The 26,870-nt window shown below is 41.4% G+C and overlaps 1 protein-coding gene across 7 annotated transcripts in view; it reads right to left on the reverse strand.

The window, feature by feature from the left end:
- NELL1 (neural EGFL like 1) overlaps positions 1 to 26,870 on the reverse strand; it is a 465,038-nt gene that overhangs the window by 408,691 nt on the left and 29,477 nt on the right. For all 7 annotated transcript variants that reach the window (XM_032794577.2, XM_032794575.2, XM_075065234.1 and 4 more), the window contains exon 3: positions 11,158 to 11,308. In XM_032794577.2, the coding sequence (XP_032650468.1) occupies positions 11,158 to 11,308 (151 nt within the window). The remainder of the gene's footprint in view (positions 1 to 11,157; positions 11,309 to 26,870) is intronic.

Genomic DNA, 26,870 nt, shown 5'->3' on the forward strand with positions numbered 1-26,870 from the left:
AGTGCCATAAAACAAGCAAATCAAATAACTCAAAATGCTGGGGAGGGCCCCAGGGGGAATCTACACAGCCTGCTTCTAGCCAACTCTGACATTTCAGCCCTGTCCAATTTCAGCCTTAAAGAGTTTCAGATTGTCATCCCTTCTATTCCAATTGCTGACAAGGTCCAGCCATTGTGTTTCAACAGCTGGCTATTGCCAGTGCATTAATGCTTCAGACGGACAACAACTCTCAGTCCATTGTACTAAAACACTTTCTCTCAGCAGGAAGCCTCATGATGGCAGGTAGCTCCTCTTCTTTCACAGTGTTTAAATCAGTGGGAGCTGGGTGGAGTTTTAACTTTCTTGTTTTTCTTTTTCCTTCTTCATACTGTACTCCAAAAGGACAGAGTCAGCGCCAGACCTAATGCCCATTGTAGCCCATAAGAGTCTTTCCACTGATTTCAATGATCTTTGGATCAGGCCCTCTGCACAGAAAACCAAATTCCAGTTATCAGCCAGGTTCACTGGTTCTTTTTATTCCACACAAACAAAATGCGTGCGTACACCTTACAGACGTGCATGCCTGCTAATTCAGAGGCAAGTGAAATGAGCCAGACTCTTTGAATATTCTGGGCGTACTACATACACCTTAAGTGATTCAACATATAAATAATGAAGCTGTGACTTTTGCCCTAAAATGTAAAGGTTAATGGCTATATTTGCCATTTTTCCATTTCCTGAATACTGTACAACCTAGAATCTAATATGCATATAAACAAGTTGGAATGAGTCACTAAAAATGCTACACTAAGTAACTGATCCTTCAGTTTTGCAATTAGGGTCAAAAGTCCCTTGCGGAGATTCCTTTTTCCTAATTAGGTTTCAATTTTTATTTAATTAGTTTGTTGCCTGTAAAATCTGGTAAAATCCTTTATACTAGCTCTCTTGCAGCTGCTTTCATATTTATCCTGGGTGGAGGTGGGGGTTAGTGGGCTGTACTGTACAGTGGTCCAAAATTGTGGTCTGTGGACTAGTGGTGCAGAAAGCATTTCCAGGTGTACTTCAAAGCTGCTTTGCTTGTAATGGTGGAAAGTGTGAAACACCTGCTGCAGTAACATTCAGTTGATTCCATAATACATTTCAATTGTGCATACAAGAGTTTTCTAACAGACCCCCTTGCATGCCTATGCCAATCTGGATTGCCACACCTGCAACTAAAAGGCCAAATTCAGATCTTATTTAATAAGTTTTACACTAGCAGTGGAGGTAACTCATGCAATTTTATTGCAAGTCTTGCGATACTTGATACTTGTTTTCCTAAAGCCTCAATTCCTAGAGTCATGTGCTAATGTAAGAATCTCATCTTTCATTCTTAAAAAAGATGCACATTGGTATCCCTCATCATTGGGAAGAAAAGCTTGGAAACATGGATCCTACAGGGCCAAATCCCTGAAACACATAAAAAGAACCTAAAATATACTATATTCTTAAAAAACTCATGCCTTCTTTGCTCATCTTGTAACCTTAGAACACATGGTTGGCAACTAGTTTATCTCCATTGATTTCAGTGAATTTGCTCCTGATTCAGAACCAGCTGTGAAGTCTGTCATGAAGCCCCTTTCTTTGTCAGGTATAAATTCAGCCATAATCAAATTGTTTAACAATGGCGGGATGCCAAATTTCAACATGATCGAGCAAGAGAACTGCAGGACATGAAGGAAGAGTTGGTACTAACAAATGGAAAGTGCTACATATAGCAAGGGGAAATAAATAGGAGATAGTGGGTGGGACATAAGCAAGCAGCTTCACTCGTCACATTAAAGTGAATTTTTCATCTTTCCTTCTTAATATTGACTTAATATCACTCTTGTAGGTAACCAAGTACTATAGCTCTAGTAGAAAGGTGTGGAATCAGGACTGAGAAAGAGAAGTTCTCTTGGATATCTCTATCAAAAAGAGATGAATAATAGACAAGAAATTGAGAATCACTGCTATAGAGCTTCATTTTGCCTCTTATCCTTAAGCCTTATTGTCCGCTTCCCGCCCTCAAACACTGAATTTCACTCCTTGACCCTTTTGCATTCTCTGCATGTAATGTAACTTATTTACCACTTGACTGGTCATATACTCATTTTCTCCCTTCCATTGCTATTCTCTTTCTTGTAAAGAAGTCTCATAGAAGAATCATAGAAGATCAGGGTTGGAAGAGACCTCACGAGGTCATCTAGTCCAACCCCCTGCTCACAGCAGGACGAGGTCCACATCCCAGCCAACGCTTTTTCAAGCCAGGCCTTAAAAACCTCTAAGGATGGAGATTCCACCACCTCCCTAGGCAGACCCATCCCTAGTGTACAGCGAATTGAGGTGACCGCCCTGGTACCGTGCTTCGTGAGGAGGTGCAGGGAGGCAGGGGCAGAGAGGAGCCCCCCTACCAATCTCCCCCTCCCCCCACCATTTCCTGCCCGCCAGCAGGCCTCACCAATCAGCACCTCCCTCTCTCTCCCAGTGCCTACCACAGATCAACTGATTCACGGCATCTGAAGGCGCTGGGGTGGGAGGGGAGAAGAGCAAGGGCACAGCACAATCAGGAAGGAGAGTGGAACTAGATGCAGTAGGAGCAGAAAGAGGTGGGGCAGGGCTGGGGCCTTGGGGAAAGGGGTGGAGTGGGGGAAGGGCATGGGCAGAGCCAGGGGAAGCACCCCCCCATCAGATAGAAACTCAGCGCTTATGTCCCAGCCCTCACGCCCCCTAAGGATAGCTCTGTCCTTATGTAACCCATTCCAGTGCTTCACCACCCTCCTAGTGAAATAGTGTTTCCTAATATCCAGCCTAGACCTCCCCCACTGCAACCTGAGACCATTACTCCTTGTTCTGTCATCTGCCACCACTGCGAACAGCCTCGCTCCATCCTCTTTGGAACCTTCCTTCAGATAGTTGAAGGCTGCTATCAAATCCCCCCTCACTCTTCTCTTCTGGAGACTAAATAAATTCAGTTCCCTCAGCCTCTCCTCCTAAGTCATGTGCCCCAGCCTCCTAATCATTTTTGTTGCCCTCTGCTGGACTCTCTCCAATTTGTCTAATTCCCTTCTGTTGTGGGAGGTCCAAAACTGGACACAGTACTCCAGATGAGGCCTCACCAGTGGCGAATAGAGGGGAACGATCACGTCTCTTGATCTGCTGGCAATGCTCTTTCCTATACAACCCAAAATGCCATTAGCCTTCTTGGCAACAAGGGCACACTGTCGACTCATATCCAGATTCTCATCCATTGTAATCCCCAGGTCCTTTTCTGAAGAACTGCCACTTAGCCAGTCAGTCCCCAGTCTGTAGTAGTGCATAGGATTCTTCTGCCTTAAGTGCAGGACTCTGCATTTGTCCTTGGTTGAACCTCATCAGATTTCTTTTGGCCCAATCCTCCAATTTTTCTAGGTCACTCTGCACCCTGTCCCTACCCTCCAGCGTATCTACCTCTTAGTGTCATCCATGAACTTGCTGAGGGTACAATCCATCCCAGCATCCAGATCATTAATGAAGATGTTGAACAAAATCAGCCCCAGGACCGACCCCTGGGACACTCCGCTTGATACCAGCTGCCAACTAGACATCGAGCCATTGATCACTACCCATTCAGCCCAATGATCTAGCCAACTTTCCATCCACCTTATAGTCCATTCATCCAATCAATACTTCTTTAACTTGCTGGCAAGAATACTGTGGGAGACCATATCAAAAGCTTTGCTAAAGTGAAGGTACATCATGTCTACCACTTTCCTCATAACCAGAGAGCCAGTTATCTCATTGTAGAAGGCAATCAGGTTGGTCAAGCAAGACTTGCCCTTGGTGAATCCATGTTGACTGTTCCATGTTCACCCTCCTCTCCTCCAAGTGCTTCAACATGGATTCCTTGAGGACCTGCTCCATAATTTTTCCAGGGACTGAGGTGAGGCTGACCAGTCTGTAATTCCCCAGATTCTCCTGCTTCCCTTTTTCAAAGATAGGCACTATATTTGCCTTTTTCCAATCGTCCGGGACCTCCCCCAATCACCATGAGTTTTCAGAGATAAAGGCTAATGGCTCTGCAATCACATCAGCCAATTCCCTCAGATGCACTGCATCCAGCCCCCATGGACTTTTGCCTGTCCAGATTTTCTAAATCATCCTTAACCTGTTCTTTCACCACTGAGGGCTACTCACCTCCTCCCCATACTGTGTTGCCCAGTTTGTTTTGTAAACTTCCTCCCATTTCACAGATCTCTGGGATGCACTTCACTAGAGATGGAAAAGACCTAGTCACATCTAGTCCTTCCCCCGATTAGTGCAGGACTATCCCCAACAATTCTCTAGGGCTTTGTCCTGCCTAGCTTTAAATGTCTAAAGCAATGGAGCTTCCATCATTTCCATTAGACGACAATTCCACAGCCCAATAATTCTCAGCATCCAAAAAGTTCTCAGCATTTTCAAGCTTGCTAGCCTATCACCTTACCTGGATACCTTTGGGGAAAGCAGAAAAACAGCACATCTTGGAAGTCATTTTACATATTACACAGTATATTCAGGTGAATTAAATAGAAGTCACAATCAACTACTCTTAAGTATAAATATCCCTACTTTATGATCTATGCTATAATTTCTAACATCACAACTTTCTATTGCTGGGAAAATGAAAAAAAAGTTTGTTTAAGTCCTTTAATTGTTGAGGAAAGTCTGTTGCCAGAAGGGCAGATGCAAAGCCAGGTAAGCAGCAATGGGTTAAATTCTGAGCAACCAATGGGAGTTTTACCAGATAAAGGACCACAGAATTTGTCCCAGTGTCTGTATTCCTCCCACTGATAGTCAGATGATGGCCTGGTTGCTAGGTGCTGCTGCTATCTTGTGCGAGATCATATTGGGAAGGCCGCATTTCCTCCCACTTCCTGTTAGTGTGCCAAATTCACAGCTGACATATACTGGTGCTACTAGATTGATTTCAATGAGTTGCATCCACTTACATCCAAGCAGAGAAACTGATCTGATTAATCCACTCAAGGTCATCAATCCTTCCTAGTACAGTAGAACCTCAGAGTTATGAACACCTCAAGAATGGAGGTTGTTTGTAACTCCGAACAAAGCGTGAGTTCTTTCAAAAGTTTACAACTGAACATTGATTCTGTGCTTGTTTCATTTAAATTAAGATGGTTAAAAGCAGCATTTTGCTTTTGCATAGTAAAGTTTCAAAGCTGTATTAAGTCAGTTTCTTTACCTTATCAAATCTCATTTTAACACTTTCCCTTTATTTTTTTAGCAGTCTACATTTAACACAGTACTGTACTGTATTTGCTTTTTTGGGCGGGGGAAGGGGTGTCTCTGCTGCTCCCTGATTGCGTACTTCTAGTTCCAAATGCAGTGTGTGGTTGACCGGTCAGTTTGTAATTCTGGTGTTCATAACTGCTTTGGAAACCCCAATCTGGAAATAATTTATACCCACACTTAATTTTAACCACGAGTAGTCCCATTAATACACCCCAGAATGATATTTGCCTCTTCCACAACTCCATCACATTATTGGCTCATATTCAATTTGAGATCAGCTATATTCCCAAGATTCTTTTCTGCAGTACTACTGCCTAGACAGTTATTCCTAATTTTGTATTTGTGCATTTGATTTTTCTTTTCAAAGTGTAGTACACTGCACCTGTCTTTACTGAATTTCGTATTGTTGTTCCATCTCCGTCCACATTTACACTTTTTGTAAGATTCTTTTTTGATTTTCAGGTCATTAAAGAGCTCCTGCTGCAGCCATATTGGCATCTAAGGATTCCTCCTATCTTTCCTTCACATTGCGGTAGTTTGCTGATGTGCCTTAAATATTGTCCCTTCGAAAAATTGCCAGCTCTCCCAAACTCCTTTTCTTTCCTTAGATTTTCTTCCCATGGGACCCTGCTTACCAGTTGTCTGAGTTTGTTAAAGTCGTCTTTTTTGGAGGACCAGTCTCCTTGTGCTGCTTACAAGGTCCCTTCCAGCCCTACATTTCTATTATTAAAGCTAATCAGAACAAAGGAATCTAAAGTTGAGCACCCAAAAATTGTGACAAGCAAACTTTAAAGTCACTTTTTTTAAAGTTTGGGTGTGACTTATCCAAGGTCACATCATCAATGGCAGAATCAGGAATTGAGCCCAGGTCTCCAATTCCAGTCCAGTGCACTATCCACTGGATCACACTGTCTCTCACTACTAGAAAGCTTGAAAAAAAAAAAAAAAAAATCAGACAAGCAATGCACTTAGAGATCCACAGAGAGGTTCTGTCTTAATATTTTTACTTGGGATTTGGAACCAAAATCTAGATACAAATAAGAAAAAATTAAATGAAGTTAAAGGATTCTGAATTCTGCCCCATTAGTTACCAGGAAGTTGTGGTAAGCTCCTATGCATGCAGCCAATAGCCAAAACAGATGCATTGCCAGATCAACCAAAAACCTTGAGACAAAGCTGACTAGCCATATGTAGGACCTAGGGAATGGCAAAACTCTACCTGTGTTTGGAGCTGACAGCACAAAAATACTGACTTTATTCAATTTTGTGCATGGGTTCCAGGCCATGCAAGGCCACTACTGGTTTGGCTTGAGTAGGCTTAATATGAAAGTCTCTACTAGATCCCTGTGAAATCCAGGGGTTTGTGACAGATTGCACTTCAGAGTCACAAGAGGCCTCACTGGCCCCGTAGGCTAGCGAGGTTTTGGAGGTTTGGAGAGAAGAAGATTGTGACTAGCAAAGCCCACAAGACGTACCCAAACTACTGGGCCTAGCAGAGTTTTTCAGCGAAGAAGAAAGGCCATTTGGAGCTAGAGGTCAGCGCAGGGCCGGTGCAAGAAAGTTTCGCGCCCTAGGCGAAACTTCCACCTTGCACCCCCCCCAGCTAACCCTGCCCCCCCACGGCACCTAACTCAGCCCCCCACCCGGGGAGCCTCCCCACAGCACATACCTCCCCCCCACCGTGACAGCTAACCCCCGTCCCCCCACAGCAACTAACCCCGCCTGGGGACACTTCCCTTCTCTCCCCCCACCCCACCACGACAACTAACCCTGCCTGGGGAGGCTCCCCCGCCCCTGCCACGGCAGCTAACCCCACCTGGGGAGACTCCCCCGCCCCCGCCATGGCAGCTAACCCCGCCTGGGGAGACTTCCCCCCGCAGAAGCTAACCCTGCCTGGGTAGCCCGCCCCAGCTCACCTCAGCTCCGCCTCCTCCACTGAGCATGCCGGCGCTGCTCTAATTCTCCTCCCCACCCAGGCTTGCAACGCTGATTGGAGGAGACAGAGCTGGGGTGTGTGCTCAGCAGAGGAGGCAGAGGTAAGCTGGGGCGGGGAGCTGTTCCCCTGTGTGCCTCCTCCCACGTTACTGCAGGCAGCCCTCCCCACGCACTCCCCCACCCAGCTCACCTCCACTCCACCTCCTTGCTTGAGGGGACTTTTAGGTGCCCCCAACCACTAGGCACCCTAGGTGGCCGCCTAGTTTGCCTAAATGGTTGCACCAGCCCTGGGCCAGTGGAGACTGTTTTCCATGTCATATTCACATTTTATTTCATCCATAACTTAGAAATCAGATGGAAAACCAGCAGATTTATTACCATTATGTCCAGATAGTTATGTATATACTAGCAGACTGTTCAATTAGACTTAATCTGTGTTAATTAAGTTTTCCATTTTCTGAGCTCCAGATTAACACATTTGAATCATGAAAAACAAACATTAAATCTGCACTATCATTAAGATAATTCAAGAAGATAAATTCATCTGTTACTATTTTATTGTGTCTTCTATATATTACAAAACCCGTCCAACAACAACATAGTTATAAAGCATCCATGTAATCAACAGGTTGGAGGTATGCGTAACACTGCCCTCTACTGGGTAGAATCAATTGTTTATTAGTGTGCAATAGTTACACACCTTCTAATATTAATTAACTCAAGTGTTAGGGACCTGAAGATTCATACTTCTGAAGGCCAGAAGTGGTTTCACTAAAAAGTTAAAAGATGCCATGCAGTTATGACAGTTATTCTCTATTTTGTGTGTAGGGGAAATCTCAGATACAACTGAGTGGCAATTGTTGGCTCTATTTTGGCTTTTTCATCACCGAAGCGCTGTATGCAGTTAGCCAATAACTGTGCTCCGTATGCATGTTGCCACAGCTGTTCCAGACAGCCATATCATGCTGAAATTCAGTGTGGTAGTTTTGCATTCTAGACTACTGTACACTGAATACCAGGCAAAGATTAGCCAACTCATTTCATGTAGTATTTCAGCTGCATGAAGGCAATACTGTCTTTATAAGCTCTCCATACCCCTGCTCTCTGAAACTCTCTTTAACACAGCACCTATCTCTGTGGTCTCTAAGTAATGAACAAGGTTTAAAAGTGCAGTGAGGTGGCTAAGAAAGAATCAATTCAGTTCCCCAGCCTGTCCTATGTGTTATCTTGACTCCAGATTACAAAAGTAACATCACGGGGCACAGCGCTAGGAATAGACCCAGCCCAGCTGCTTCTTCATCCATCCCCAAGGCAATGCTCTCGTTGCAATGACTATTGCCTTAAAAATGAGGAGCAGCTAAGAACACTATTGGTAGTCAAAATAAAACCACAACACTAATGATCCAAACAGGGCCGGCTCCAGGCACCAGCTAAGGAAGCAGGTGCTTGGGGTGGCCAATACAAAGGGGCAGCACTCCGTCCGCAAGTGGGGCAGCACGTCTGGGTCTTTGGTGGGAATTCGGCGGCTGGTCCCTCAGTCCCTCTTTTCCTCTTTGAACTGCCATCGAAATGACACCAGAGGGGGAGTGAAGGACCCGCCGCCGAACTGCTGCCGAAGAATGGAGTGCGGCACGATTGAGCTGCCACCGAAGTGCCGCCAATCGTTTTGGGTTTTACTTCACTGCCACTTGGAGTGGCAGAAAACCTGAAGCCAGCCCTGGATCCAAAGGTTGGCAAAAGCAGCACTTGAAACACACAGTCTTCTGATCTGTCAAGGGCCTGTGTCCACTTCAATAACCTTATGACTAATCAAAGCTAAGGACTGGAGTGACCTGAACAATATTATGCCCCAAATCTTTGCTTTATTTTTCCTTCACCAGCCTTCAAAGTATTTTTTTCCTTTTCCCATCTGTTGAAGAATTGCTACAGTCATCATAGAGCTACAGATTTGAAAACACTGTTCCTATTAACGTCTTAGCTAGGAACTTCAGACATGTAGGGAAGCAGTGTCAGATCTGTCCTAAGTGATGGACAAATAGCCTAGCAGTAATGCAGAAAGAGCAAGAGAAATATTTGTAGTGATTCAGCAGACATGCATAATCCTAGCACAATGGAGCCCCAGTCCTGATTCAATCAAGACAAAATTACAGGTAAAAATACTAATTTCATCATCCTCCGTCACAAGAATCCACTTCTCCATCAGGCCTGGAACTGCAGGGGAGTAACAAGCTGTAAAAAATATCCTTCTCACTCTATTTTAATATACATTTTCTTCCAGTTCCTCTTTGGGAAATTCCACCCACTGAGACTACCTTACAAGTTGGTTTTTTGGTTCTGATGAGAACTAACAGTTAGGGGGTCTAAGTGAATGTAAATTGGGGGGTGTCTAACTTACACACCTTACCTGTCATTCTGTATTTGATGCTTAAAATCTAAAGAAAAATTTCTAGTTAATAAAGCTCCCAATGGGATTCAAACACCAAATAAATCTGTTTTACTCTGCATAAAGCTTATACAGGGTAAACTCATAAATTGTGTGCCCTCTGTAACACTGATAGAGAGATATGCACAGCTGTTTGCTCCCCCGGGTATTAATACATACTCTGGGTTCAATAATAAACAAAAGTGATTTTATTAAGGCTAAAAAGTAGGATTTAAGTGGTTCCAAGTAATAACAGAGACAATAAAGTCAGTCAACAAGTAAAATAAAGCAAAAACATGCAAGTCTAGGCCTAACACATTAAGAAATTGAGTACAGGTAAATTTCACCCTCAGAGATGATCCAATAAGCTTCTTTCACAGACTAGACTCCTTCCTAGTCTGGGCCCAGTCCTTTCCCCTGATGCAGTTCTTGTTAGTTCCAGCTCAGGTGGTAACTAGGGGATTTCTCATGACTGCAGCCCCCTTTGTTCTGTTCCACCCCCTTTTACAGATTTGGACCAAGGCAGGAATCCTTTGTCTCTCTGGGTTCCCACCCTCCTTCTAAATGGAAAAGCACCAGGTTTAAGATGAATTCCAGTATAAGGTGACAGATCTCATTCTTCATTACTCACAGGCTGGTCTTCACATCCACAAGAAGGCTTGCAGGTAAATAAACCATCTGCAGCCAATAGTCCTAGTCAATGGGTGCCCTCAAGATTCTAACCACCATTAATGGCCCACACTTTGCATAATTACAATAGGACTCTAGAGTTAACTTCATATTTCTAGTTTTAGATACAAGAATGATACATACATACAAATAGGAGGAACACACTCAGTAGATTATAACCTTTGTAATGATACCTTACAAGAGAACTTTTGCATAAAGCATATTCCAGTTACATTATATTCACATTCCAAGCCTATTTTCATAAAGCATATGGAGTGCAACGTCACAACAGCTATCCAAATAGAACCATTTTTCCCATTAACAGTAAAGGAAGACAAATCTTTTTTAATTCACAATACATGTATATCTCAGGAAGAGAACATAAAATGCATCACTATCTGGAAGGCATCCAAAGCATAGGTTTCAATAATGGTCCAATTGCTAGACCTCAAAAGAGCAGAAACTATTTAAATTGATACAAAACGTAGTGAAGTAGGAAGCATGGGACTGTGCAATATATGTAGATTTAACATCCATGAAGAAGTGAAACACATGATGAACTAATAGAGATGACACTACAGGGGCTGTAACTTCTATGGTGTGTTAAGTGCGTATCTCGTTGACTTAAAGGTAACTAAAAGATCAAAAGTAATGTGAAGTCTTTTACCGAATAAAGTATCCTGCCTCTTTTTGTTTTAACAAAAAATTAGCTGACTGAAATCTATGAAACAGAGAATTTGACTGTCACTTCAGATGTTTCATCAACTACTTTAGCGCAATGTCATGCTAGATCATTAAGTGCAGAGATACTTCTACTACAGAAGAAAAGTGAAGCTTTCAGCAAAGAAGAGGTTTCCTCTTACCTGTGCTCCAACTCTCGGATGGACAGTACAACTCCAGAAGTTGATGCCCGCTGTTGCAGGGTGGCCAGAAACGTGAACTCACTTTTATTCCGAAAGAGCTGAATTAACTTCTCACTCATGTAGGGTGCTGCATGGATTTCTCGTTCTACATCTAAGAGTTTCATTGACAAGAAAAGAAGGAGAGGGGAAAAAACACAATGGCACTGTAAAAATGCTAAGTCTGTAGGATTCAGATTACACTTTTTAAACTTTCCTCTCCCCATCAATATTTTTCATTTTCAAGAGTCGCCTACCAACACTACAGCTGCATTCATTCAATGCGAAAATCCAAAATGCCATCTCTGTCACTATGCCCACTTGTCACTTGGACAAGTTCACAATTGGCCAGCCACTGATTTTCTGACAGAAATTTTGACAGGATGCTAAGCAATTTTGGGTCTGCTGTGAGCAGATTAAGTTGCTGTAAATAATGTGTGCTAAATAATCTCCTAAATTCCAAGGAATCTCAGGAACTGCCTGCTCCCAGTGCCACTTACCAAGCTCTGATTTCAATTTTACCATTGACTCAGTTACCATCTCTCCACAATATATGTGAGGGACCCTGTCCTTGCACTGTGTAGGGCAGAGATGTATTCTTGCTAATAATGCTATATAGCTATGCCTTTGCCAAAAAAAAAAAAAAAAAAATTCAAGACATGCATGCAATACACTATCATTTCTGGGATTTCTCAGTTTAAACAAGCAATGTGTGACAGCTCATACAATATTTATTAATCTACACTCTGATCAGGTAGGGCCAGAGATGTTTCAGTCTTGCTAATTCTGCTGCTGTCCATCAGTGACATGCCTTCCCACTCACCTTCTTAGACCCAAAGTCACCTCTGTTCTAACGCACCCACTGCTATCTCACCATTTCTTATTGCATGCCACCAGCCTCTAAGATGATGAATAATGAAAGGGAAGAGAACACTGAAGATCTGTTAAAGGAATGAATCACACATCATTTCACCCTCCTCTGCTATTTTGTTGTGTCATGTCTTTCATGTTGGCACTTGGTCACACATTTTCGGGGCCTGTGTCACTTTTTTTCCCCAAATGCCATTACCAAGTAAAAAGCCAACTGCTGCTTGTTTGGAAAGGCTCTCTTTGAAGCCATACATTCTGGCTCAGTTCCTCAACTAGTATAAATCAGAGTGGCACTATTGAAGGAGAGAATCCAAATTCTGTGCTCAAGATTTTTAAACCTAACTAGTGATTTGGGGTGCCTCAAATTTGGGGTACCCAACCTCAAAAGTCTTAAAGCAGACTGAGTTTCAGAACATGCTGTCCATTCCCCGACTCAAAATCCAGCATACTTAAGGTATTTCAAGTGGGGCATCCAAAATCACTAGTCAGTTTTAAATATCTGGTCCATTGGCTCAAACTCACCCCTAAGATTCACCACACAGACTATTAGTCTGTCTAGTCTTGTATCCTGCCAAAATCATGGAAGCTTCAGAAAAAATCTCTAATATAGCCAGCAAATTGTACACCACCATTGGAGAGAGAAAAAATCCTTCCTGTCCGCTGTAGGTGACCAGCTTATGATCTTAAACTGGAGATCTGATTATCCATATTATTATCTTAGTTTAGCTTGCATAGCTACAAATATTATGAATGGTCATAAAATTACCTGGTTCTTTTTAAAACCTAGCTGCAGGAGATATAAATGTGTACATCCAAATGTCAATTAGTGTTCATCTGCCTCCCTGAGAACATGAGGATATCCTCCATGAAGGTCTTCCATGCTCCCATACCCAATAAATTAACTCAATTCATATTTAACCCATTTTTTAAAAAAAAGGTATGGAAAGGACAGTTCTCTCTTTTTTTTTTTTTTAAATCATCAGTCTGCTGATCCAGTCATCAAACTGTGGAGCAAAATGGACATAAAATTAAAGCCAGCACAATTACACCAAGAATTAGTCTGGGCCACTAAGGTGTGAAAAATTCAGTACAAAATCCCAAAACCTTGAAAATAAAAGATTTTTGCTCTTTGATTTGAAGTTTCCAAAATATTTCAATATCATGAAAATCCTGCCAAACAAACTACAAAAAAAAGAGAAAAATATGACAAACCATTTCCGAAGTTCTTTCAGTTAATAACGAATTCACACTGAAAACAATGGTAGTTTTGTAAGGGACATTTTCATTGGCAAATTTCAGAGCATCTTTGCAGAATCCTAAATTTCCAGGTCACTAAATGACCCAGAACAAAATGAGGATATTTACCTCAAGAATGGTTTTTGTTAATCCATATGGTTTGAGTTTCAATACACTGAGCCTTCATTTACTAGTGGCCCAGACTAATTCCTGGTGTAATTGTGCTGGCTTTAATTTTATGTCCATTTTGCTCCACAGTTTGATGACTGGATCAGCAGACTGATGATTTAAAAAAAAAAAAAAAAAAAAAAAAAGAGAACTGTCCTTTCCATACTTTTTTTTTTTTTTTTAATATATATAATGGGTTAAATATGAATTGAGTTAATTTATTGGGTATGGGAGCATGGAAGATCTTCAAGGAGGATTTCCTCATGTTCTCAAGGAGGCAGATGAACACTAATTGACATTTGGATGTACACATTTATATCCCCTGCAGTTAGGTTTTAAAAAGAACGAGGTAATTTTCCGAGCTAGTTTTAAAATGAATATACACCATGGATGTAAAATACTACCACCGTTTTCTAGAATAGTGGCTCAAACCACTGTTTTAGTATATTCTTGAAAAGGTAAAACAACTCGTAAGGGCCAAATCCTACAAACACTTAGCTACCACATATATTGTTATTACCATGAAAAATCCTACTGACCACTAGCCTTTGTAGTTGAGTGTTTGCAGAAGAAAGCTTTACATTAGCAATGGAACATACTTTCTGACCTGAAAAAGATTATGGACACACTTTTTAACACAGTTGACATACACTATATTAGAAACAGAGAGCTTTTTTTAAGGGCTGACTGGTAAATATGACTCCCAATCCTGCCATCTGACTCGTACAGGTGGACAAGTCAGTGTGCGTGTGTACAGTTCTCTCTAGTTCAAGTGGACTTCACACATGTGCAGGGATCCAACTACATGGATCGGATTGCAGGATCTGACCCTATATTGCTAAAAAAAGAATGTGTATATATTCAGTTCACGTGGTTGTCATGTACATCATCTGCTTTTGAGCAGTCTTCTGTGTTTCACCTGATCTCTAGACAAAATATCATTCAAATGAATTGTACGCTCAGAGTTCTATTTTCTGTCAATTTTAACTCGGACGGGGGAAGAGGGGAGATAGCTGTCCATAGGGGAAAAATAATTTTTACGTTATCTATAAAAAATGACTGGCTTCTTATAATAAAGTGCTATTCTTTTCTGTGTAATATAAAGTATTGTTTTATCTAGTCATCTTCAATGAAATATTACTTCACACTTGAATGATAATGCAACCTCAGCGAAAAACAAAGAGATGAAGATAGGAGAGCATGTGAGTCATATGTGTTTTCTTAATTTGAAATGTTGGGTGTTTGGGGGTTTCTTTAAACATGTCACAGTGTTTCTCAAATCAAACCCAGGTGAATAAGCAGCTCTGTATATTTATTTGAAAGCACAAACTGATATCATAAGCCTCCTCTAAGGATCTACTGAGGGAGATTTCTACCTTGAACAAAGCAAAAGAAAACATAAGATTATTTTGTTTAAAAAAAAAATGGGATTCTAAAATTCTAAAAGGAAATGTCAATATTCTGAGCAACATTCCTTTTTAGCATAAGAGACCACCACTTACTGCTAGTTCATACAGTATGCATTAACTGCAATTATCAATGGTGTTAAGCATTTTTAAGCACCTCCAAATAAATTTCAAATAGTAGGATTTAGTATGGGTTCGTTCCTATTTTGCCAAATTCTGGTGAAATCCTCTGAGTTGATGGAGTTGTTGTCAGGGGGTTTAAAGACACAGATAACATACTAATTAGGAAATGTACCAATACATAATGCTGAATGGTTAGATTCTGCAGACATTTAACACTTTGTTAAGCTCTGTCTTGACATATACACAGTATAACTAGCTCTACTGTTCTGTTAGTGTCAAATAAATCTGAAATACTCATCTGTATATTTCATGAAATCCTTCATGATTATTATGGATGCTAATCAAGACAGATATCTGGGCTGCTATTACTTGCCTATTAAGTGAGTGTCAAGTCATTTAAATCCAAAAATGAGGCCTACTTGAAAATATTATAAATCTAATGAAGGAAACTACGCACTCAGACTAACACAAAGCCCAAAACACAGAGCCAAAGTCCATCTCCACATAGGACCTCATCAGAAAAGCAATGCACAGGAGACCACAACATGCAAGCGATGATGTTCTTCTCTCAACCTGCGGTGCTCACACTCCGCAGTTCTTTCGTGGCCAGAGACACAATGGCCTATATGCATAAGCACATATCCTTAATACCCTAAACGCCTGTCCCCACTGGGATTGATCATGCTGCTGGCACTGAGTAGTTCTGATGGACAGCCAAAATATAGGTCCACATAAACAATGTTCCTGTAGTGTTACAGTAGGGCCTGGAAGCTGTGACACTGACTTCAGCGGGCAAAGAATCAGACTCTTAATGAGTAGAGGGTGTTCAGATACAGCGATTGGAGAAATTGAGGAGGATAAAGACAGACAGACCAACCGACTGACCAACCGCTGCTGGTCTGGGGCTTCATCTGCCGGCTCCTGCCTGCCGGGATCCTGCTCAGCCCCGCTCAGCTGGCAGACCACGGTGAGATTGATCAAGGGTGCCTGGATAGACAGAGCTATCCTCCCCTTAGAGCACAGAATGGGAGTGACTTCAGGTCATTCTCTTCTTTAAGTTTCGTCTCATGGAGATTCAGTCCTGCCTGGAATATCATGCAAGCTGGAGGCTTCTGCCTCAGGCTGCTCTCCCAGCCGGCAGCACCACGCGGTTGCACCTACCCCAACCTGCCCCTTGCTCCCATGGTGTATGAAGCCTGGACAGTAGTAAAGAGCAATTCAACTTGTGGAATGACAAATCCAGAACAAAGGATTGCACTCTATGGGCCACGTTAACATTCTTTCAGAGTCCTAGATAGCATTTAGTCCCTATAATAGGCTTCATGAAAAATTTTCCCCTACCCCTAACAAAAATGTTAATTTATCAGAGCAGCTGAAAGGGTAAGGAACCTGAGACTATAACTTAGAGAGAGCTTCCATATTATTTAACTCATAATTGATATAATTCAAAGTAAAATTTCACAGCGCGGTCTGTTCTAAGACTAAAAATGCAGAAGGGGAGTCAGAAAAAGGAACAGTGACCTGTTTCTGTCTGGTTTCGAACCAGGGATGTTTCGCGTGTTAGGAAAACATGATAACCACTAGACTACGGGACTCTCACATGTTAGGTGAATGTGATAATCACTACACTACGGGGCTTCTCTTTTTGTGCCACAGACTTTGCCGAATGCACAGGAATGTTTTCTCTAGCTACAGAAGCTACCTAATGCAATGTCTATATCTATGGCCTTCCTGCTCACAAAGCAGTCATGCCCCTGCCCAAAGCGGACACAGTGAAGAGTGCATGTGACACAGCGACCTGGCTCGGGCAGGATCGCCAGTGAGGCATGATACTTTTGCCATTAAGCAAACATAGCAATTCTTTCCTAGACTCTGCCACTGAATGCCTCCATGCATTATGCTGTGCCCTATCACTGTGGGAGGACTGCATGAGCTTGGAAAATGTCATCGTGAGAGCATTTTTTTCGCCTTCTGATCTGTGATAACCTCAGGGACAGAGATGATGGGGGAGTGTAGAAACATTCTGGGAGGACGCATGGTCACCTGTGTTGCTGAGTTTGCCACGCTGGCCAAAAACAGGAAATGAAATTCAAAACTTCCCAGGGCTTCTCCTGCGTACCAGGTTAATGCATCTGAGTTCAAAGTGCTATCCAGAGCGGTCACAATGGAGCACTCTGGGATAGCACCTGGAGGCCAATACGGTCGAATTGCATCCATACTACTCCAAATTCGACCCAGCGATGTCGATTTCAGCACTAATCCCTTTGTCGGGGAAGAGTACAGAAGTTGATTTTAAGAGCCCTTTAAGTCCACAAAAATGGCTTTGTCATATGGACGGGTGCAGGGTTAAATCAATCTAACGCTGCTAAATTCGACCTAAACTCGTAGTGTAGACCAGGGCTCAGAGGGAGTACAGCGTTCCTTTGTTGCCTATTTTGTTGTTAAGCACAGTGTTCCTTTGTTGCCTATTTTAACTTGTTCACTCCTGCCCACCTTGTAAAAAGATATTATTTTGTGCATCAGCAATAAACTTTAATTTTTAAGACAACATTCATTTTTATAATTACTTAAAATAGTGAAATCACCCTGTTTGTATTCAGCTTTTCAGATGAGATTACTTACTTAGTATTGGTACAAATGACTGGTCAGGCAGCAATCATTTGGCAGGAGAGGTGTTTGACATGTGAATATTAAGCTCAGATCCTTGTTCCCGGGACAGCCACATCACAGGGGCCCTTGTACCTCTCAGGAGAAGATGATGTGACTCATCAAACCCTTTCTAAGGGATCCAAAAGCAAAATCCAGCTCAGCCCAACACAAGACTTAATGGAAGTAGCAAAGGTGGAAATAGTGATGTTTCAGAGGAACGTCATCCTTCCTTTCTATTACAAAAAAGCTCCTTAGAAAAAGGCAATACTCTCAAAGAGCTGCAAAAAGACAAAAACACCAAGCACAAGATTGTCACCAGTGATGGTTCATTTCACTGCCAAAAGGAGAAAAGCCTCAGGGAGATATCCTTTCCTGCCAAACATGGGCAAAACCAAGTTGGCTTGGAGTAGTCAAGGGGGGAGAGCCCTATCCCACGGAAAGGTCGATTCTGTCTCCAGGCCGGTGTGTGTGTTTTTGTAGTGTTAGAAACTTGCACCCATTGTTTCACTATCTTAAATATGAGCTGGAGGGAATCTGCAATGTGCACCAGCTAGAGCTGAGGTGAACAGGTATATATGACCATCCTGATTCCCTAGGGCACTCAGGTTACTATCCCCATACAGCTCTGAGTCAGCACAAAGCAGCTCATGCTATGCAGCATGGAACATGAGCAGTAAGCAGCACATTAGTCTCCATTAGGGCACTCATCACCTGGGGTACTCATCACTGCTTGCTTGCCAACATCATCTACACCAGTACAGCAGGCACATACATCACAGTCTGCAAGCAACCACTTGAAGATTCCCAGTCTACTCATAGAAGAGAACAAAAACTCTTATAAAACCACATTAGTAAAGAGGCCTGACCGGGATGTAATATGTCTTGCCACATGTATGCCCTTCTTCTAAGCTAAGGGGGAGGTCTCACTAGTGAGAAAAGCCTTTTTAAATGCTTTATTGGCATCTGTGTTGCCAGCTCTGCTCAGATTCAATAAACAGTAGGGCATCATGTTCAACAGCACAGCTTTCTAATTTATTATTATTCATTATAAATCACTTTTTACATGTTGCTTCAAACACTGTTTCTCAAGAATAAGATCTGCCTGCATTGAAATACTCACTGATTTTAATATGCAAACCTCCTACAGAGATGATGTCTCATTTTAATTATTGTTTCGGTTTAATGGGTTTTCATTAAATTAGCGGATGGAGCAATTACCAGGGTGAGCAGCTAATGTTTCAAAGGTAAGTTCCCATGGCTATACAACAAAGGTAGTTCAAGAAAAGAAGGTGGAAAACAGTCTATTTCTAAATAAACTTTCCTTCTGCATGATGCAAAATTACCCTGACAATTTATCTTACCAGATTTAAACATTCATGTGTTCCTGTCATTCTGATGTGCATACATTTTGTAAACAAGTTTATGACTAGGTATCTCTTAACAATATGGACTTAGTATTTGAAATAAAAAGCCATGTTCTTTTAAGGGAAGCTATTTCAAATTCCAAACTCTGAGAAATCAAGATTTTTAGCCACTAAGATATCTGAAAGAGACCACTTATGAAACCATAGTCTCTCCCCAATCAATAATTTAGTTAGTTTAGTGGATTAATGTCTGACTTTTCACCTTTGGGAAATTGGTCTAACTTGAGCACCAGCAAGAATGACCAAAATCATATTAATTAAGTAGCTGTCAGAGAGTCTAAGAGAAATGCCTTTGGTTGCCTCAGCAATATTTCAAAACTAAACTACATAAATTTGGCACACTGAGACAAACAGAGCAGTATTTACTTATATGAGACTTGGAAATGAATACGAAGTAAGGAAAAAAAAATGTCCATCTCTTTCAGCCCCCACCAATGAAAGGTCCCTGTGGGACACATTTGAGACACACTAGCAGAATGCTATGGAGGAGTCTGCATTGCAGGTGCTGGCACTTGTGTAGGTATATAGAGGGCTTCAAATCTCTAGAGCCCTCAATTTCTTTCTCCTCACATGAACTAATATAACAACCAACCAACCAACAAGGCACTTCAGCAGCAAAAGAATACATACATTCCATCAACTAGAGGACCTGGATAGTATGTTGTATTGCAAAATGATATGGTTTTCGAACCATTTATTTGGCCAGAAAAGCAGCAGAGGTAGAGGAATCAAGAAGGAATAATAGTGTTCCAGATCAACCACAAGCAATTAACTAATGTGTGGCTCATTGGTATTGTCCTCACGTAGGTCAGCTTTATTTACCACCTGTTACTTATGCATCTGACACTTCTGTGTTTCAGAGATTTTAGGTGGCTATTGGGCTTGTCTTTTGAGGCAAGGTTTGGTTTTGTTTGTTTTCCCCAAAAATACTAGCACTGAAATCAAAACTATTTAGGACACATGCAACCGTTTGATCTCTTAAACTAAACACCTACTCCTTAGCCAGTGAAAATGCTTGAGAAGTCACAGTAACACTAAAAGCACATTGTCTGCTCTTAAATCACAAGTTAATCGAATTACATGCCTTGTTAGCTAATTAGTTCAGGACTCACTGATTATAAGGTCTTTCCCACTGTTTATCTGTAATGCACACAAGGTACAGTAGTGTTATCGCTGCAAAAGCTAAATGTTGCAATTATTGTTTTCCAACTTTGCACATGAGTATTTAAAGAGCATTATGGAAACCAGACAGTGCCCCGGCAACACAGTTGCTAGAAAAACTGTCACCAGAGCCAGTGGCAATGTATGCAACACTGGAAAAAGGCAGTGATTTCTAGGGTTTATTACAGACTTATATGTTTCACTGAAACACTTGTCTGTTTGGGATCTAATTTAGAATATGATAAACATTAATGTCACACTAGAATCACACAATATCAGAGTTGGAAGGGACCTCAGGAGGTCATCTAGTCCAATCCCCTGCTCAAAGCAGGCCCAATTCCCAGACAGATTTTTGCCCCAGACTCCTAAACGGCCCCTTCAAGGATTGAATTTACAACCCTGGATTTAGCAGGCCAATGCACAAACCACTGAGCTATCCCTCCCCCCACTAAACAATGAGCCACTGAAAATTCTGTCTGTTACTATTCTGGCTTTTTGCCAAGGCCAACCTCGCTATTTCCCCTCATCCCTTTAAAGAACATTTTCCAATACGGTTGACGTTATGACTTCATAATTTGCTGGCTGACCATGCATGGGTAAGAAACACAGGAATTGTGTTTTAAAATATCAGCTTATTTTAAGAGCATTTGCTGGCAGGTACAGGCAAAGAAACAACAGAGAATATTTTAAGACATCAAAAAGTAATCCCTTTAGGCTGAACAGCTCTATATTACAGGGAAAGACTATAAATATTGCCCTGTACAATGGATGTTACCAACAGGATGACATCTCCTAAATTAATGGTAATATTTAGTGCTTCTGTGGTGCTTTAAGTTTCTAAAATTCAACATGAACACCACAGGAGAAATCCTGCTTGCTTTCCTCAGGTAAGTACTCACACTGCCTGGGCTTTTCAAATGAATTCAGGGCACCCAATTCCCACTGAAATTGAATAGAAATCGAGGGGACTAATTCACTTAAGCTCCTTTGTAAATCATCAGTGGGACCACAAGGAATGCAGAATTTGGTATATTGACAGGACAGTCAACTCCTGAATCTCTGAGTCAAGATACCAGCATTCTACCCCTACCTCTGCCACACACCTACTTAGAATCTTGGGTAAATTGTAATCTTTCTATGACTCAGTTTCCCCATCTGTAAAAAGGGAGATTACAATATTTAATGCTGCTTAACATGCATAACAGACATGAAATGAGAGGCAAATTCATTCATGATTGTAAAGCACTTTGAACTGCTCAGACAGAAGGCACTACACCTCTGCCTCAATATAACGCTGTCCTCGGGAGCCAAAAAATCTTACCATGTTATAGGTGAAACTGCATTATATCGAACTTGCTTTGATCCACCGGAGTGCACAGCCCCGCCCCCCCAGAGCACTGCTTTACCACGTTATATTCGAATTTGTGTTATATTGGGTCGCGTTATATCGAGGTAGAGGTGTATATTATTGTTAATTACAAATAAAGGTATTTGAAAACAAAATATGTTTCCTGAAAAGTAGTAGTTTTTACTTACCTCCCTACGTTCAGAGCTCTGTTTGTCTCCTGATGCAGTTGATGACAAAGGGTTGAGTGAAAGCCATCAAAATCAATAGGCTTTGGCTCAGACCCTTAAGTTAAATTATTATTATTTATATTGCTGTAGAGTTTAGTTACCCTACTCATGGACCAAGGCCACATTCTGTTTTAGTCTGTACAGTGCCTAGCACAAAGACAGCCCTTGCTCCAAGAAATTCATTCCACAGAATTACAACAGGGCTGAATTTGGCCCAACCTGCTTAAGGAAACCATGTCATTGCACTATATGGTCCGCATTCATTACTGATTTATGCCTCCATGCAATTCTACTCAAGTCAAGAAGATTACAGGTGGTGTCCATGAATACACAGTGTGATCTCGAAGTAGTAAGGCTCAATTCTGTAATTGGATCCGCTGAGTCAGACCCTTGCATTTGCACAAATCTGAACCTCAGTAAACTCATCAACTCTTCCAGCAGAAGAAGATCCCTGAACTCAGCCCCTGGCAAACAAACACCTCACTTTTTTTTTTTTTTAATAAATGTATTTATTTTAAAATGTTAAGTCTACACAAATGTTTTATTAGGCCCTGATCCAACAAAGCTCTTAACCACATAAATAAGTCCCACTGAAATCAAATGGGATGATTCATATGTTTGAAGTTAAATATGTGCTTTGGTGGATCAGGGCCTTAATGATTTGAGTTTTAAATTACTTTTTTAAAAGCATTTTAGTTTATCTTAAGGAAAATCCAAAAAAGTCTTTAGGAAATATGCAAAGAATGTGTAGCAAATTATCTATAGAACATGTTTCATAACAATTCTCCTCCTATGATTTCTTTATATAAGAAAATTCACAACACATTACTACTTAAGCAAATGAAATCCTGGATTGTTTTGTTTTATTTAGTAACTGTATTATAATAGCTTGGAACATAATTTGTCAAAGCCCTTTTCTACTGATGTGTAATTTCTGCTGTCAGCCTCTTTATAATTATTTTTGTATTCAATATCTGTGCATCTTTGTGGAACACTGTTAAAAGAGACATCCTGGAAGAATTTTAAAAGCATGTGTATTAGGTGAGTGGGTATACTCTCACACACATTTATAGATTCTTTCAGGATGTATCTTTGTACTACGTTCTGCAAAGAAACAAAATGAATCAAACACAGCCAACACACTTAGTCATTCCCTGTAAGCTGTTATATGAATTATTTGAGAGATTTAAGAATTTTTTTAAAATGTCACAATAACAACGGTTTCATCTTTTTACACCATAATTATGATTTGGAGCATTGCTTTTCTTATTTCATCCAAGTACACCACAACTCATGAATAAAATATGACAAGTTTGATAGCATCCGTAGCTGTGGGTTCATCCATAACAGCAAACGTGCTCAGGGTACTAAGAGCTCCCTTTTGCTCTATAAGCCTTTGTTTCTGAAAATAGGCTTTTATTTAAATAGAACTGCCACGTGTCCCCCTTTTTGCATTTCTCGCCTTGAGCAATAACACCAGCACTAATGTTTACTTTAAAAAATAAATAAAAAGGAGTACATCTCAAAACAATTAGATGGTATAAAATAAGAAAGAGCAAATATCCCATCTGAAAGCAAGTACTCACAACATATCACAAACATTACACGCACTGCCACTAACAAAGAACAAACTGGTAACACATAGAGGAGCACGACTTCTAAATATGTGGCAGTAAAAAACAAATGTTAATTTCATACTGGCTTCATAATTAATTACGCAAAGGTAATCTTTAACTATTTCCTTCCTCCTCCCCTCCTCACTACTTATCACGAAGACCACTGTAACTAACACCTTCCCAAAGTCCTGCCTCCAGGACTGGCCCTGTACTCTCCTGGAAAGCAACACTCCAGATAAAGTAAAGCATATCAGGTTTGCAAATCATGGGCATTTATCAAATAATTCTAGAAGTGTCACATTTTAAGGTTTTGCTGCTTCATTTTCCAAGCAGCATAATGAGCATCTGTGTAGATCTTCACAGAACAAGAAAAATCATGACACACAAAAAATTATCTTCCCACAAATCTTCGCTTGCTTGTTTATTCTCCCTCTCCCCTCCTCAAGAGCTGTGATTTCATAGTACACATTTGTATGATAAAACAAAGGGGAGAGAGGCATTTCTGTGTTTCAATTGTTCGTGACTGGACAATGATTATTTGACATTTGAGATCCAGTCCTGCATTCTTTGCACATCCAAAGCTCCCTTTGATTTCACTCAGAGTGTGGGTATTCAAGAAACTCAAGATCTGAAAAGCACAAGAACTAAGCTTAATAAATGTAACAGTAGGAACATCAAAACTTGTCTATACTAGGACCAAGGGCCCGCTCCCATTGAAGTCAATAGGAAAATTCCTAGCTTCAAAAGAGCAGTTTCCTGTAAATGCAGGGAGGGAGGGACTTGATAGACTAGTATGTCTGTAAGTACTATGATCCTAGGTTATCTTTTTCTCTTTTTATAGCTCAAAGGATCAATGGGATACTCAACTGTAACTATAAAAGAAATGCAGGAAAAACGTAACACCTTTTGGAAAGCCAAAAAGCAGATGCTCAACTACAGTTTTGGTTGCTTCAGTACATAGTGATGTGGAACTCCCTCAGATACTTCTGGGAATTACAGAACTAACTTAGCAGGTGCCTAATAATTCTATGTTTTTGTGATTTCTGAGACACTACATTTTGTCACATTGCCTTGCCTTTGCGTCCTGTTACACAATGTTGCATCATGCCATAAGCCAACACATGACATGATCACCTGACATTAGGTGTGTCAGAAATGAAAAATAAAAAAGTTCTTTTCCCTCCCTCACATAGTGAACAATCTATTGCATCAGGTGGCAAGACTAATCTGAATTTTTAGCAAATATGCAGTATGTTGAGACCACAAAAGTAGCATCTAATTTTTATTCCCTGCGGATTTATTTCAGCATGAGCTTTCGCGAGCTGCAGCTCACTTCTTCGGATGCATAGAATGGAACAGACAGACAGAAGATATTTATACATACAGAGAACATGAAAAGGTGGAAGTATGCATACCAACAGGAAGAGTCTAATCAATTGAGATGAGTTATCATCAGCAGGAGAAAAAAAAAAAACTTTTGAAGTGATAATTGTTAGGCCTGAATAAAGATATAGCAGACAAAGCCAGGTATGCCAACCTGACCAAAATCAGGCTAACAAAGGTTTGTGAGTAATCCCTGAGTGGAAAAGAACTAAGAAGCAGCATGTCTCACGAAGCGCTGGGAAAAAGTAAGATAAGAGAGAAGCTGCATTTCTGGCACAGTACCAGATGTGCTGTGTTAGAAGCAGCCCCTTTGAAGAATTGATAAGAACTCTAGCTTCCCAGCCTCCTGGTTTACACTCCATGGTTTTGTTCTTTGTTTGTTTTTAACTCCCCTACATTTCTAACTTTAGGCATGCAAGTATACTAAAGGTGTCTAGTTTCTAGTTGTGAAATAAAGGGGGTTGGTTGCTCAAGTGAATAATTTATGACGCGACGGAACTGTCTATATAGGCTTATACTAAGACGTAAAGAGCGGGCTGGTTCTCTAGGGAGACGAGCTGCTCTCTATTGATGCGTGCACTTGTCAATAAAGAGCTTTTGATCGGACCTTGCTGGTGTTGCCTGTCTCTCTTGCGGTCAGACAACGAACTTTGCCGTCTGGGTTAGAGTCCCTGACATCTTTGGCGACTCCGCCGGGACTCGTCTGACTCTCCGGCGGGGGATCAGACCCTGAGGCAATGCAGCGCGCATCCTCTGGTTTAGAGGAGCCTTGCCTGGTGATCTGATCTCTGCGTCGGTGATAAGGCGTGTTCTGTGAACAAGCTGAAGCTTGTAGAAATCCAGCAATGTCCACCTACCTGTTGAGTAGGGTCCAGATTGTTGGGGTTAAAGTCTCTGACAACTTAGGTCTGGGTTAGAGTCCCACCCTGGGTTTGAGTCCCAGTCCAGGTGTTCAAGTCCCTGGAGAGGTAAGTGAGCGCTCGACGTGGGGAGGTGGGGGTTAGAGTCCCTTTACCTTAACGTGGGGAAGAGGGGTTAGAGTCCCTTCATCAAAATGAGACAAGTTGAAAATTTCCGGAATGGGAACTTTTTGCTTAGTCAAGGGCAGCCTGGCACTGCATGGAAGGGATTGCACATACACAATAACTTAAATACCTTAATATCGACTCATTTGGATGATCTACATAAATAGTGGTTGGTCTTTGCATCCCCAGAACCCCTGCTGATTAAACCCTTTTAATATAATCGCCACCGCATCGCTGCAGTATATCTTATATCAAAGGCAGACATGCCTCATTTTGCAGCCCACGCTCCTCTGTATCTTATCTTATCTAATCTCAGGTTCTCATACAACACCCATTGTCAATGAATCTGAACACCTCACTGAGGTTCCTAGCACCTTCTCTTCCCCATCTGCACATCGAAGGGAAGATAATAGCATGATCAACCCGAAGGAGATTCAGAAACTGGTGTAACCGCTCTTTTTAAAAAGAGCTATTGACAGTTCGAGTGCTTTTTCTTTAAAAATTCTGTATGGCCCAAGAACTCTTTGAGTGGGAAGCCCAGCTTAAAGGCCTGTCCCAAAATCAGACTGGCCATTTCCTACTTGTTAGCCTAAAAGAATAATTACCTTATGTAGAATCGACCTCTATGATACGCAGTGATCTCCTCGTAGAAAGCCTCACAGTAGGAGAGGGATCATTTCCTGGGATTTAGCATAGCTTTAGCAACTACTTCCTTTTAGTGGCTAGCAAAAGGGAATACTTGGGATTAGAAGGTCACGGAAAAGAAAAGACTTGGAGAGAGGATTATTCGGGTGCCTACTCACACGACGACGCATTGGGACAACTGGAGGGTCGAGTATTGTATAGCACTTAGTCGATTGATAACGCCACTTGTGTACTGTACAGTCCCACTGTGAGGTACTGCAGCATAGTGAGAAGAGAAAACGCCTCTCGACCAAAAAGCACAAAGTTCACCTGACTTAATACAAGGATATAGAACGTTCTGGAAGTGGAGGGAAGTTATAAAGCCAGAGGGGCCTGGTTGGGTCGTTTGAACAGAGG

The sequence above is a fragment of the Chelonoidis abingdonii genome, chromosome 4 (assembly GCF_003597395.2).
Source record: "Chelonoidis abingdonii isolate Lonesome George chromosome 4, CheloAbing_2.0, whole genome shotgun sequence".
NCBI classification, from domain to species: Eukaryota; Metazoa; Chordata; order Testudines; family Testudinidae; genus Chelonoidis; species Chelonoidis abingdonii.